A 15,419-nucleotide genomic window follows, 5' to 3' on the forward strand; every position below is an offset into this window, starting at 1 on the left:
TTGACTGATAGCTGGACTGCCTTTCTGTACAGGCATGCCCTTAGTGGATTGATACAATGGGGTAGATTTGGTACTTGTGTATTTGCCGAGCGCCCACTAAGCTATTTGCTTAGTGGGCTATTCTCCGTAGTGAAATCGCATCGCATGGCACGTTTTTGTGCCTTGCGATGGGATGCGATCTCACTAGTTAATTTATTCACTGCTCCAAGTTAATTTATTCACTGCACCAAGTTAATTTATTCACTGCACCATGGAGGCGGATCGCATCGCATGTCATGCAAAATTGCATGTGATTGCATCCGATTTTACGTGCATTGCAATTTTAGAATAACACCCCCAGTGTACATGTCTATGTAATGTAATGGGATATACACCCCCACTATCCACGTCACCCCGAAGCGTGTGGAGTGCAGCGTTACGCATCCTCCCGACCTTTTCATACACCCACTATCCACGCCGGCATGGAGTTGATCTTCTAAAGTGTGGCAAGCGCAGCGAGGCGAGGGGACACGGAGCACATGTAAAGTAATCCGCGTCCCCTCGCGGGGCTCGCTACGCTCTCCACACTTTATAAAATCAACTCCACGCTGTTGTGGATAGTGAGGGTGTGAAAGTTTGGGAGGATGCGTAACGCATCCACTCGCTGCGCTCGCCACGCTTCAGGGTGACGTGGATAGTGGGGGTGTTTCAGGAACACATTCACACCTGCCATATAATACACCTGAGACAGTAATGATGACATGTGTTAACGGTTAACTGGATTTTAGTTATTAATAAATGAGAAAAGATCACATTAACAAATAACAATAATATCAATTTATCATGACAAAAGAAAATAATGAAGCAGTCATTCTTTTAAATCTGCATCATCATTTGGTAGAAGTGAAAGGGCATTAAAAATACGCTCAAAAGCATTTTGTGCACCTACAGTCTTTCGCCAAATAAATTCCTGCAGGTAGGATTCGAGATTCTGGCGCGTGGTGCCTATTTGACGTTTGTTGCGCCATTTACAGGATCCCCACAGCTGGTCAATGTTTTGTGTGTGAACCCCTGTCTTCGGATCTACGAAATGGAACCGGTGGTTCACCCGAGCATGGTGGTACCCTCCCTGCTCCAGCTGGTCCGTAGTATAGGCATGCCAGAAATCGGAGTAGATGGTCGTCCCCGGTTCAATGGTTTATGGCGGTCATCAGGGTACTGGCATCACATCTTTGTACAGGTGTCACAAAGCACTCACCAGTCTCTCTGCAAATGCCTCAGAATAACCACTGCTGAGGCAGCATCCGTCCCACATGGCTCTTCCTCTGTACAAGGAGGCTCTCGTCGACTTCTACAATTTTCCCTGGACCGCCAATATTGCGTTGGGGCTGCGTCATCAGGTCCACAGTGCAGGCCTCACGCATAAGATTATTGTACTGGACCGCTGCTTTATTGGACAAATTAAGTTGACGCTCACAGAAAGAGATAGTTGTGAGCTCCTCCGCCCATGATTAAAAAACCTTACAAGTGTCAAAAAAGGTAAACGGCAACCCGGGAACCAATCTGCCTCATGCAGGCTCACTTTCTTATGGCACAATTTAACATGCTAAGGAGCATTGGGTGTCCATTTATAAAAAAAAATTGTCAGTGGCAGCAAATGGTGCATCTGAAAAAATACCACTGACTCCTCTGTCTGCGGCTGAACATTGTGACAGGTTCTGCAGTCATTACACTGTCACTTCACCTTCAGCTCTGACAGGGACACTGACTGTCTGGCAGCGGGAACACTACGCTACTTCTGACTGACTACGCTATGCAGAAACACTATGCTGATTCTGACAGCGCTGCTACGCTAACTGCGTAACGGGCGCCATGCTCATATACAAGTACCATATTAACTAGTGAGATCGCATCGCACGGCACTAAACCATGCTATCCGATGCGATTTCAGTACGCCGGCGTATATGTATGCTAATTGGGCGCCTGGAAAATACACAAGTACCGTAGACTTTTATCTCCACTCAGAAAAGTTTGTCTGGCATGAATATACAAACCTAAAGATATTGTCAACAGCTGGGTATGCTACACTGGGGACAATTTATTTATTTTTAACAAAATGCAAGGGAGCGTCCGGTACCATTAACACTAAATAATGTTGTTTATTTACATGCTGTAAAAAACTATTTGTTTTTAATTCAAGTAGATTTGCCGCATGTAGAATCCTAATTACAAATCTATGTTGTGTTGTGTCACAGGTGCAGCTGAAGGAAGCCATTGAAGAATTACCCAGTAAACTTGAGACTCAGTTGGCTGAATCTGGTTCCAATTTTAGCGTTGGCCAGAGACAACTTGTCTGCCTTGCTCGAGCAATTTTAAGAAAAAATCGAATATTGATTATTGATGAAGCAACAGCTAATGTAGACCCAAGGTACAGTATAATACATAGATTTTAATAAGTTATAAGCTTTGTAATGTGTGTCTGTAAGAGAAAGGGATTCCAATGCTTTCATGCGTCATAAAAATCCTGGAAACATGACCTTAAATTCCCTACTACAACTGCTGTAATGAAAAAGTAATGTATGACCGTATTAATAAATGACATCTGTACACAGTTACAAACAATGCTAATTAGTAATACAGTACTTAAAATCATTTACAGAGTGTATTTTATTTCATGTGAATCAAAAGAAAGACCTGTTTCATATGGAACACAGAGGTTTAATTTCCAAATATCGGCAAAAGAATAGTGTAGGAAATAAAGTGCTTGTCAATTAGATATGCATAATCGTTATTAATTAGATCGGTACATGTGTGTGGTAGTGGTTAAGCCATATATGTATGTGTGTGATATGGTATCGCTACACAATTTGATACATTTGCATGGCAAATTAAAACCTAAACATTTAAAAAAGTGAATAAATATCAAATAACGTTTATGGCTCTTAGCAGCGATTTGTGGGGGTCCAGCAGTTGCAGAGGTATACAGGCACGATTGCCGGACGCGCAGCTTTAGGGTGAGTGTAGGTGCTTGTCTAGCTGTCCATATTTTAAACCTCTGGCCTTGGCGAAAGGTCTCTTGTTCTAGTGTAAAGTTCCTCCTGTGTCCAGTTAAAAAAAAGATAGTCTATATACCTGTGCCAGCAAATGTTTGAAAAGGGTCACAGGAGGAACTTCACAAATTTATCAACCACATGAACTCAATCAAAATCAGACTGGTATTCATGACAACCACAGACAAGCAGAAAGTAGTCTTCCTCGATCTAGAAATGTACATCCTGAACGAACAAATCAAGACAAAAACATACACCAAAGAAGTTGATGGAAACCACATTTTTCCTTAAAGAGGCAACCACCATAAAGTGGTGAAACACCATTCCAGGAGGACAACTAAGGAGTATTATTAGGAACAACTCAAATACAGAAATAAAGAAGAAACAACCAATGGATATACTAGCTGAAATGATCCAATACAAAAAGAAAGATACAACATATTTGAACACATGCATTCCCTTCATCACACAATATAATTCCAATAACAAACAAATTGAAGGAATTCTACACAAACACTAGCATATTCTGATGCTGGACTATTCTGATGCTGGGCAATTATTTAAAAATCAATTTACCACCTAAGCCAAAAATTATGTACAAATGAGCAAAGACCTTAAAACAAGAACTCGATCATAGCTTCAAGGAACTGTACAATAACAGATACAAAACGGTTCTACCCATGCTTAAAGTTTGTAAGCTGCAAAACAAAATAAACAACAAACCCTCTACAATATTTTATTCAAAGCAGACTAATAAGGAGTATAAACAAAAATAATTGATCACTTGCGACACATAAGGAATCATTTATTTACTTTAATGCCCTTGTGGACTACAGTATATAGACCAAACAAAACAAAAAGGAGCCTCAAGACCCGGACAGCGGAACAATCTACAATATCAAAAAGGCTTACAAACACATAGTTTGTCACAACACTTTGCAGAAAAGCACAACAGAACCCCAATGGCCTGAGTATCAATGCCATTGAGAAAGTTCCCACTAAAGCTGGGTACACATATGTACAATTTCATTTTTCTTGCGACCGTTCGATCGACCGAATACACGTTCAGCCGTCCAAAACATACGACCGGTCTGCGCGTACACATATGTACAATTTTACTTGCAACGTCCGATTTACTCCCGTCCAAACAATCGCAAGAAAAAGATTGTACCACCGTACACACTCTCCCGATCTGGCTATTCGCACGATAAAAATGCACACAACATTATCATAATGGGCTGGATTAAAAGAGCATACCAAAACGAGGCGTGATCACAGAACAAAGAATCGTTTGTGTAGTACAGTGAATAGAGCCGTGACTATTCAGATCATTGCTAGCTGTACAGGATATACGTACGTACGTTTGTCTATCGGAAAGTACGGGGGAGAAGACTTCCTGTTGTTTACATGCTGCGCTGATGGAGGGATGACGCAGCTAGTCAACACCCACATGGGCGTGCTGCTTTTGGGAGGAATGATCGCAGGAACGGGCTGCATATCGATCGAACGTGCGTACACATGTCACTTTTCTTTCGATATGGAGCCGTCCTGTCGGAAGAATATTAAGCAGCAAAGAACCTTCGACCGACCGACCGTGGACGGCCAAGAGCGTTTTTGGCCGTTTATCGATCGCAACGAAGGGATCGGGACTGCGTACATATATATATACAATCGAACGGCCGTTCGTCCGCAGAACGGAAGAACGGCCCGACGATTGTACATATGTGTACCCAGCTTAACTGGAGAGAGGGAGACCCAATATTAGCACTGGAAATAAATGAAACCTAATGGATTTATGGACTAAAACACTTTATTCCACTGGAATAAATATATATATATATATACGGCTTGGAGCATTTCTTACAGAAATATAAACTACAGATACTTCTGATCTCTCCACACAAAACTACATTAGTTAAACATGTGAATGCCACCAATTTAACAAATAACTTCCTGTTTTTTTCACAATAAAGTTCATTAAAAGGGACCACATAATTACACATGCTTGACAAAGAGACCAAATACTCAAGAGACATTGGAAACAGGGGTAAGATGTTTGCCTGCATACTCCACTGACCGGAAGTCAAGCAACCGGAACTTTCAGTCACAGAGAAGGCCCGCCACTGGAAACTGAGGAATGAGAGACCTCCTGTCAAGACAAAAGGCCGGTAGTTTAAGTAAGAACAAGGAAATATAGACAAGCACCTACCCTGACCCTATGGTCGAATGTCCTGCAATTCTGCCTATATACCTCCGCAAACGCAGGCCCCCGATAATCATTCTAAAAAGAGCCATAAACATCATTTGATGTTTAGACTCAAAATGTATTAAAGGAGGAGAAATTGCGCAAATTATATCAAGGGAAATAAAATTGGTGAACTTTAGATGAATTAAAATGAAGTAAAACGCCAATGATGTGTCCAAAACATGCAGAATAGACAAATATACTTCCCTTATTATGCCTTTCTTCGCCTTGAACAAGCTTTTTTTGTAAGGGTATGCAAAACAGAAAAAAGGGAATGATCCTGCGATGCATTCAATGTATTCACAATTTTATTTTTACAAACGCTTAAAAGATCTCCAAAAATAAACAATGGAATAGTATATAGGTGTATGCTTACCAGAAGTTTATGGATTATATGCCCATCTGATGGTATCTTGGTGGGGGTGTCTGGGTTGTCTGAAAAACCACTCACCGTGGCTCCTATAAGCACAATGACTGACACATCACATTTCTGTATCTGCTATGTGTTTTGGGATTAGTTCCCGTTTTCACTGCTTTAATATAAAGCTGCTCCAAAAGCGCAAATACACTTTCCACAAAACATTGGTATAAAAATGTTGACAGGGTCTTGTGTCAAAATGGAACATGACCATATTGTAACTATCCAGCATGTTGGTGTGGTGACAAAGTTGATTCTGTGTATTTAATGTGTGATTGCCACTATATTTACTGTTGAGTTCATCTTGAGATTGTGAGGGTACAGTCGTGTCCAAACAGATTAAATTAAGAGCAAGAATCTAACATCACATCTATATCCTGGAGTGATACTGTATAGGGTGTGGATCATTAGGTTTAAAAATTCCCAAATTCATAAAATTTTTGGAGGGTTGCTTACATAGGGGTAAATTAATGTTGGATCGCATAAGGGTTCAAAGTGCACTTAGAAGGGGTTTACCTTGTATGCTTTCATTTTAGGGTTTAGTATAAATTAAGCAAATAGAGGGAGTGAGTTGGGCAAATGTCTTTTGTATGGGTACAAGTTATAGTATAATACAGGGCCTGATTCATCTTTTTTATTTAAAGCAAACAACCAAGTAGCTGGACAATACCATGTTGCACTGCAGGTGGGGCAAATGTGTGGGTTACATGCAAAAGCAGCCAGCATTTACCCTGCACAGAAGAAATATAACTATATTTGCTCTTTTTTCATGGCAAAATGTTTTATTCTAGGCACAAAGGTATTTGCTTTTTGGCTTTACTTACAAACATGAAATGATGGCAGAGCAACTTGCTGGGTGAAGCCCTGCAGATCCTGACATTAGCATAAGGTAGCAGAACAAGTATGGTGATACTTTGCACACTCTACCTAAATAGAGCAGATTTGCTTACCATGGTTTAAAATTAGTGTGCCCCTTAAGTCAAATTAGGAACATGTATGGACACAGGGGGTTATTCTGATTCACTCGGAAAGGCACAATCACTCTCTAATAGACAAAACCATAATCATTGCAGGTGGGGCTGATTTAACATGTGCAGAGAGAGTTAGATTTGCGTGGGGGTGTACTTCAAACTGATATCTATATAGCAGTGTAAAAATAAAGCAGCCAGTATTTACCCTGCACAGAAACAATAAAACACCCAAATCTAACTCTCTCTGCGCATGTTACATCAGCCCCACCTGCAGTGCATATGGTTTTGTCCATTAGAGAGTGATTTTTTTTTATCAAGCTGTTTATGTAAGGGAACATTTTCATCATTTAGATGGGGTTTTCACATTTTTGCAGACATTTTCATTCAACATTGTTGCTCTCAGTACTGTGCTAATAAATACAAAACGTTGTATATATTTACTTCTGGCATTATATACAGAGGTGTCTAATCTCCATCTTTCTTCTTAATATCCCAACCTGTCATATTGGTTCTTACGGTTTGTAACTGTCCCTCCCGTCTTCCTGCTGTTTCACTAATCCTCACTCCCGCCAGTCATCTGCTGCTCCAAACCCGCCGAGAATGCTTTATTTTGTCTAGTAAGATTAAATGATCTAAAACTATATGATAACCTAGATTTTTATATCCTCAAACAAAATACATTTTGCCTCCACCCACAAAATATGTACAGTCAGTCAGTGCAGGGTGATTCTTTATGGCAACAAAATCACGTCCTCCTACTCTTTTTATTATTATTATTATTATTTTTTTATCTGATTAATACCACGTTATGCTCTTTATACTTGTTATATTGCTTTTTTACTTTGTCTTCTTTTCACATTTGTTTTTCACTGTATACGACAAAGCTTTACTGTTACACTCGCACGTAAAATTCTAATATAAAGTGAAGCGCGCACAGATGTACATCTTTGTATAGTGAGATATTGACTGTAAACCATATGGAAGAAAAGAATTTAAATAAGCATCATGATTACAAATGTAGGTTTAACACAATTTCAGCATTTCCTACTGAGCATGAAACAATAAATGACAGGCACATGACGACTAAAGCTCTGTAAAAGTTACTGTTTCTAAAAGTAGAATTTAATCCCAGACATTTGCATTAAGATTCGTGAATCACCCTCCTCGAGCATTACAGCTTAAAATCTCCATTAATTGAGGCGCATGAGAAACTTTGTGAGGAATTTACATTTCTTTTGAAGATTAATCTGTGTGATTGACGTTTAAATGGTGGTTTATTAACAGCTGTTTTGTGCTTAGATAAGACGCTAGTTTTATTTTGTGCGAGTAAACTATTTGGGTAGACACTGTCGGAGCATTTGACAACTATATTGTGAAGTCCATGTGTGCGCTGTGTAACTTTAGTCACAAACGCTCTAACACCGTAATTTGTGGCAGGACCTTTTTCATACCTCTTTTTAAGAGCCAATGCTCGGGTTGCCGGGGGCAACAGTTTTCATACTGCACAGTTTGTACAAATATACATGCTCACTGCCTTTGCCCTTATTGTATATCTTTCTATTCTTGAGAGGATAATCTAATACAACATTTCCATTATATGCAGTATATATGAATTGAATGTGGGCATGTGAAATGTCTCTTGCCATAGTCTAACTTCTGAATAGAGAGCAGCCCTTAAAGACAGAGGCAGATGAAAATGTGTAATGTTCCAAAACCTTGGGGATGATGTTTATCTTGTTCTGTGTTACAGCGCAATCATTGTTTTGCTACCCACATTCAATTACTGCCCATTGAAAGTAGCTTAAAATGATAATGAAGTCTTGGGTTATATTAGGCTAACCTCTTTATTTCTGCAGAATGCACACAATAGTCGTCCTTCACAAAGTATTCTCATTGTTAGACTGAAAGTTTTTCATATACATGTTCATCTGTCGTATGTATTCAGGAGCAAACTCATTGCTTTCAGACTCCTTTTATTCAACTTTTTAAGGAACAGCACATAGAAACATTATATTTTTTTGCATATAGGTATTGCTCCGTGCAGTGCATTTGAAGCTGGCCATAGACTTGTGCAACTTCTCCGCGGGGAGAAGTCGCACTTGGGCACTTATTCAGATCTGATCGTAGTACAAATTTGTTCTCAAAATGGGCAAAACCATGTGCACTGCAGGTGGGGCAGATGTAACGTGCAGAAAGAGTTGAATTTAGGTGGGGTGTGTTGAAACTGAAAACTAAATTACAGTGTAAAAATAATTCCAGTATTTCCCCTGCATAGAAACAAAATAACACACAAATCTAACTCTCTATACATGTTACATCTGCCCCACCTGCAGTGCACATGGTTTTGCCCATTTTGAGAACAAATTTGTACTGCGGTCACATCTGAATAAGGCCTTGATCTCTCACATGCAATATATTGTATGTGGTCCTTTTGCATACGATATATCCTGCTTGGCTTGACTGTGATGCAACACATTTCACTCATCCCAATACCTCTCCTCCCGCATTGGTATACATCAGAGCAATGGATATTTTGCCTTATAAATATGGAAGTACTGTATATCCTTAGCAAATAAGGAAATGATAAAGTATAGCATAATAGTTACCAGCCGTCAAAATAATGGAACAACATAACAGTAATGTCAGCGCCGGCGGCTGTCCGTGGCCACACTTGAATTTACCCCATACAGGTGAGGACTTGCACTTATATGTTACAAAACTAATTCAGACCTGTTCACTAGGCAGCGTATGCGTATACTGTATTCGCTGGCTAGTGATCAGGTAAACACCACCCGGCGAATGCACATTGCCCTGCTGAGCGACTCCCTGCATTTACATGTGAGTGGATGTGTACGCTTACACATCCAATTCGAACCAGAATACTAGAGCCAGGAGCGCTAAGAGTTGAAAACTGAACTAGAACTCACAACACAAGATACAGGAACTCTGGAGATCTCTGAAAGCACACAGTTCTGCCATAATCAACATTGTACAGGTGCCAGCTGCTTATGCAAGAAGTTCTTTTATACCCCGGGATAGTTGCCAATTTGTTAGAGCGATTCCTGGAACAAACCTTCGATTCACATCGGTAGTTCAGCGGTCAGTTGACTGAGACGATGCCCAGTCACTGGTACTGTTGGTAATCACCCCTAAAGAATGCTGGAGACCAGCACTAGGCTGCAGAGAGGGACTAAGGAACAGAGCAGTTGTGGAGAACAGCCCGTTTTGTGATGTTAACCTGTAGAAATGGCCTCCAGATACTTCTTGGCTTAATGTAGGAATGGCTTGGATAGACCTCCTCAAGACCATATTCCCCCAGTTTATTAGGTACAGAAGTAAAACGTGACTCCACGTTAGGTCTGAACTTTGGCAGCTCTAAAAAAAATTGGATTTAAAACAATTGAGAGATTTCATGGAATTAGTTTAGAAATGGGAAGAATGGTGGCAGCTTAAGTTTGTAGACCACTTGGGTAGCGACCTTCATAATATGAAAAGGTCTGAAGCGTGGTGCTAATGTCATAAATAACCAGAATCTATATGCTCTGCTATTTCTATTTTTTTTCTACGTCAAATTAACCACTTTCCATATTTTATGAGAACTATAGAAATGAAGAACTCGCTTATGGAACTTCAACCGCTTGTAAAGACTGAAATTGCAGAAATCTTGGCTGAAAAATCTGGGCAAATTCATCCCATGGCAGCAGTTTTAGCCAGTCCTAGGAGGAGGAGATATACAGTTGTAATCTATGTAGATCCTGGTTTACCAGGATCAGAATCAACTTTATCAGCCATGTGTGCTTGCGCACACTAGGATTTTTTTGTGGATTTCAGTGCAGCATCAAGCAGGGGTGAAGGGGGGCACATGCCCACCAAGCTGCGCAGCAGCCATACGCGGTGCCACTGGTCATTGCAGCAGCGAGGTAGGTGACAATATAAGCAGGGACAGTACAGTTTATCACACAGGGAACACCTACCCGCCGAGCAGCACAGCGCCTAGGCAGCCATCAGCGGTGCCAATGGTCGTTGCAGCAGCCAGGTGGGTAACAGTATTAGCACAGTATGAGGTAACAGTGTGGGCAAAGACAGCACAGTTGTAGCAGAGACAGTACAGTTATCACATAGAAGACACAGGATACATATGGCTGAGTGCACAGTTCCTAGGCAGCCATTGCGGTGCCATCTTGAAGCTTCCTGTAGGGAGAGCCGTGGGTGGTGGTGGTGATTGGGGGGGGGGGGGTAGAAAGAGTCAGTCAGTGAGGCCGGGGGTGAGTCAGTGTGTGTGTGTGCGGAGGGGGGGGGTAGAGTTACCCGGTGTTAATGCGGCCTCTGGGTGTATTGCGGGGGTCCCCCTGGCTAATGTGCTTCCTGTGCTAGCCGGGGGGGGGGATGGGTCCCATCTCACCTGGTCTGCTGGCCTGCTTGTGCCTGGCCCTCCGTGTCAATAGGGAAGGGAAGTGGAGGTGATCTGCCTTCCCGTGGTGTCCCCCCGGGCCGATGGTATTGCGGGGGGCATCAGCGCACAACTTTCCCCGGCCAGGGGCCTCCCAGCATCCTCGGCGCTCAGCCTTCTCCTGTGGACGCACTCAGTCCAGCTCCACTGTTTTGATAGGCCTCCCTGTATCTGGAGAGGGTCCACTGTCCGTTCACATTGGCAGGGGTAGCCCCAGGTAGCAGGGGGAACAGTAGTGCACTGCTCGAGGTCCGCCCGGCAGGGTACAGGCCGTGTCAGATCCAGCAGGAAAGGCCGCGGCTGCACCACAGGATGTAGGCCTCAATTCACCGGAGGTCACAGGCAGCTCGGCAGGGTGTCGGAGTGCTCGGCGGGTCCCGGGGGGGCAGAGGGGTGAGTGGTGCCAGTGTGATGATCTCACACACGCTCAGTGAGGTGAATCATAGCGGGTCAGCGGGGAGCTCAGACAGAGCACATCAGCCTTCGCCTAGCTCCGGCCACTTCATCCTCGGCTTCCAGCGCACGATTCCTCCTCTGCCTCCACTGCCTGCCCGCCTCCTCTGACTGTCTTTTGCCCCCCTTCACCACACGCTGCACGCTGCTCCTGAGGCCGGGGATGCTCCGTGGAAGGGGAGACGGAGCTCCACGTGCATGAGACCATCCCTGGCCTCTTCATAATTTATACATTCAGTTTTTCCATTGCTTTGGTGATAGTAAGCTTTTGAAAATGTCTCTTCATTTAAAGGGAGGAACAGAAAGACCTCCAGAATTTTATAAAGAGCTGTGCTACTCTGTTGGATAGGATTTTAGATGAAAGGCAATCCAATCAAAATATTTCAAAGACAAACAATTGTGAAAGACGTGGAGCAAAAGGTAAAGCAATCTGAGGCACAAAATGTTGAACCCCTTAGAATAGGGGTGGCCAAACCTGTCCTCAAGATCTACCAACGGTGCATGTTTTCCAGGCAACCTGTGGATCTATAGTAGGAATGAATGCAGCATGTTTGAAAATGTGACCGTTAGTATTGACTGCAGCTGTGCACCAGCTAGGTGATCTGGAAAACGTGGACCGTTGGTAGATCTCGAGGACCGGTTTGGCCACCCCTGCCTTAGAAGATGGTAGCTCAGTCACAAAGTCCTATATGTGGATCGACTGGAGATTGGTGCAACACTTTATGCTGGTCACACTTGACACAAGAGAAGATAATGCAATACGTCAGATCTCATAGATGGCCGCTAGTAAGACCTTTAAATAAATTCCTGCATTGCCTTGCAAACTGGGAGACATGTGCCCAGATACATTTTTTGCATAGACTGGAACCACAAATATTAATTATCCCTTGAGGTGACTTAGAGGTTAGTTCAGTGGAGGAAAAAACTGCTCGGATATCACTCCTTGGTGATGGGATTTCCCTATGGTCATTTTGAGACCTCGGATATAAGGTCAGTTTGAAGTCAAAGCAGGAGATCAATACCCATTGGGCTTGTCTGGGTGAAATGCATTGTGCAGTTTTCAAGTACAGAAGATTCTTATGATCAGAGATATTTGAAACTGGGAATCATGTGTCTTCCAGAAGGTAATGAACACTGGGGCAGATGTATTAAGCCTTAACAAGAGATAAATGCAAGGGTTATAAGGAGAGATAAACGTCCAGCCAATCACCTGCTAACTGACTTTTTTTCAAACACAGTCTGTAACATGGCAGTTAGCAGGTGATTGGCTGGACGTTTATCTCTCCTTATCACCCTTGCATTTATCTCTTGTTAAAGCTTAATACATCTGCAGGTGAGAATTTCTTTTAAAAGAACCCACAAGGATGTATTTTATCATCGGATCTCTGGATTTTTGAACCACCTTGCAGGACCCAAACTATTTGAATTGACCTCATACTGTACAATCATCTGTAAAGTCACCTATTTCTTTGACATCGATTCTACATTGTATATTCTGATTGCCAACTTTTCTGTGTAATAATATGGCTGAAATAGGTACTGTAGCTTTAAAGTCTGGTCATCATACATTTACCCTTTATAACCCATTGCATGCTTCAGGTGTATCAGTGTTGACAGTAGTCATTTAAATTTTTAGTACATAAAGCTTTGTAGCGCGTACACAAAATATTGCTAATTTTTCTAATCTGCTAAAAATAATTGACAGTATTTTCATACATTTTAAAAGACATTGGGATTTGAATGGTAACCATCACCACAATACAGTCTATGCAAAAAAAAATTGTTTGTTTGTTTTTTAGTAATGGCCATTTAAATGGACAAGGGGTCATAAATATTTATCCAAACTTGTGATATTTCTTATCACAAGTTGGTGTGTACAGACTGACATTTTGTTGTAAAACAGTAGTGTCCTACCCCATAATGCAAGTCCTACCCCATTTTTAGTAATCCAGATATTTGGGATTGAAATACAAAAAATAAAAAACCCACATGATTCCTGGCATTGAATTGTACTTTGAAACTATTATTAATCTGCCAACGTATAGTATTGCACCACTTGTAAACAGTTGTTCACCGTAATCAGCCATTACATTTACAGTCTGCGTAAAGACCAGGTCGGCGTTGGTCTGTAAAGAGGAGAGGACAGGGTTCTACAGGGGGAGTGGATTGTTTCACAGGGACCATGAGATGATCTGCCCAAAAAGCAACTAGCCAGTAGAGAAGAGGATTGGTCTAAGATTGTAGCAGTGTCTGCCGAGGGTGAGGAACAGTGTGTCTGTTGTAAGGAAGCAAGCCCCCTGTAGTGAGAGCACAGAGCTGTGTGGGTGGGGCAGATCCATTAGGAGACAGCAGGATCTGCTTCAGATGCAAATGGTCACTGCCAGTCCAAGATCACTGGTGGTCCATGGCAAATAGGGGGGGGGGGGGGCAGCCATTAGCAGGAGACAGAAAGAGGAAGGCGTGGGCAGGCTTATTCAAGACAGGCGGAAAAGAGACCCAGGAAAATGTGTCAGACAGAAGCCACAGAGGTGTGAGGCCAACGCCTGCTTCTCACTGTCACGGATTCGATCTGGCATATATTATTATTAACTATTCCCAAAATCCTGGGACTTTTTAAAGGTTGTATAATATCCTGCCGATAAGGATTTTAGTTGAGATATATTTAAAAATGAAGCCGAAAATCACACAATATTTCTACTGTATCTCATAGGAAATGTTTTATTAGATAAAGGGGCTGATATTTTAAAGCAGTGAAAAGAGTGGAGAAATTGTCCGTAGCAACCAATCAGCATCTACATTTAATTGTATAGAATGTACTTGGTAAATGCTACCTCCAAGCTAATTGATTGCCATGGTCAGGTCCCCCACTGGTCCAACTCTCCACTCTTTTCGATCCCTGATGCATAATTTATCGGATAAGGCATTTTTACCCAATTACAGAATACAAATTAAAGTGATTTCCTTATTTTCCTTTTACAGGACAGATGAGCTGATTCAGAAGACCATAAGAGATAAATTTGCTGAATGCACAGTGCTAACAATTGCACACAGGCTGAACACCATTATTGACAGTGACAAAATTATGGTAAATGAGATTTTATTATGTATATTATCTTTGATTATTAGTATTGTGGAATGTCTTTATTATTGAGTTAAAGTGGTATAAACATGATGGACATATTGGCACTTCCACAGTCATAGGTTGGTGGCAGCTTTCATTGGTTCTGTGATTTCTACAGGTATAAGAAAGGAGTGCTCTCAGAACTGAAGTTAGGCCCATCCCATGTAAAACTTTTCCCCCTTAGTGCACTTCAGTGTATGAGACCGAACACTATAGGGGTCTATGTACTAAGCCTTGGAGAGAGATAAAGTTCCAGCCAATCAACCCTTAACTGCAATCTTACAGGCTTTGTTAGAAAAATGACGATAACTAGGAGCTGACTGGCTGGTACTCTGTCTCCATCCAAGGCTTAGTACATACTGTATTCTCTTATTCAAGAATGAGTATCTTTTAATAGTGTGCTTGATACGGTCAGAGTTCTATTGGTTTATACAGCACCTTTCACATTTATTTTTCACAACTTTCAATAGTTCTATTTACAGTATTTAGAATGTAATCTCCTTCAGTGTATTGAGTCTTTATACCTGTTATTCATCCATGAAGTGTTTTTCAGCTTTTGTATACATGCATCTGTATTTATATGACACTGGTTTGAGTTTCTGTATATTTGTATTGCTACTTTTATTATTCTGAAGTAGAACAGTTCACAATTTCATTGTCAGTCAATTGTTTTCTAGCAGGTGATTGTTAACTTGTAACCTTATTCTTGGATATACCATATATACTCGAGTA

At 41.6% G+C, this 15,419-nt stretch overlaps 1 protein-coding gene across 1 annotated transcript in view; it reads left to right on the forward strand.

Moving 5' to 3' along the window:
• Positions 1 to 15,419, forward strand: part of ABCC4 (ATP binding cassette subfamily C member 4 (PEL blood group)) — a 256,979-nt gene that overhangs the window by 209,184 nt on the left and 32,376 nt on the right. Inside the window, exons 28-29 of the mRNA XM_083168791.1 lie at positions 2,235 to 2,407; positions 14,546 to 14,651. Coding sequence (XP_083024917.1) covers positions 2,235 to 2,407; positions 14,546 to 14,651 — 279 coding nt within the window. The remainder of the gene's footprint in view (positions 1 to 2,234; positions 2,408 to 14,545; positions 14,652 to 15,419) is intronic.

This window comes from Crinia signifera, chromosome 2 (genome assembly GCF_055691185.1).
Source record: "Crinia signifera chromosome 2, ASM5569118v1, whole genome shotgun sequence".
Lineage (NCBI taxonomy): Eukaryota > Metazoa > Chordata > Amphibia > Anura > Myobatrachidae > Crinia > Crinia signifera.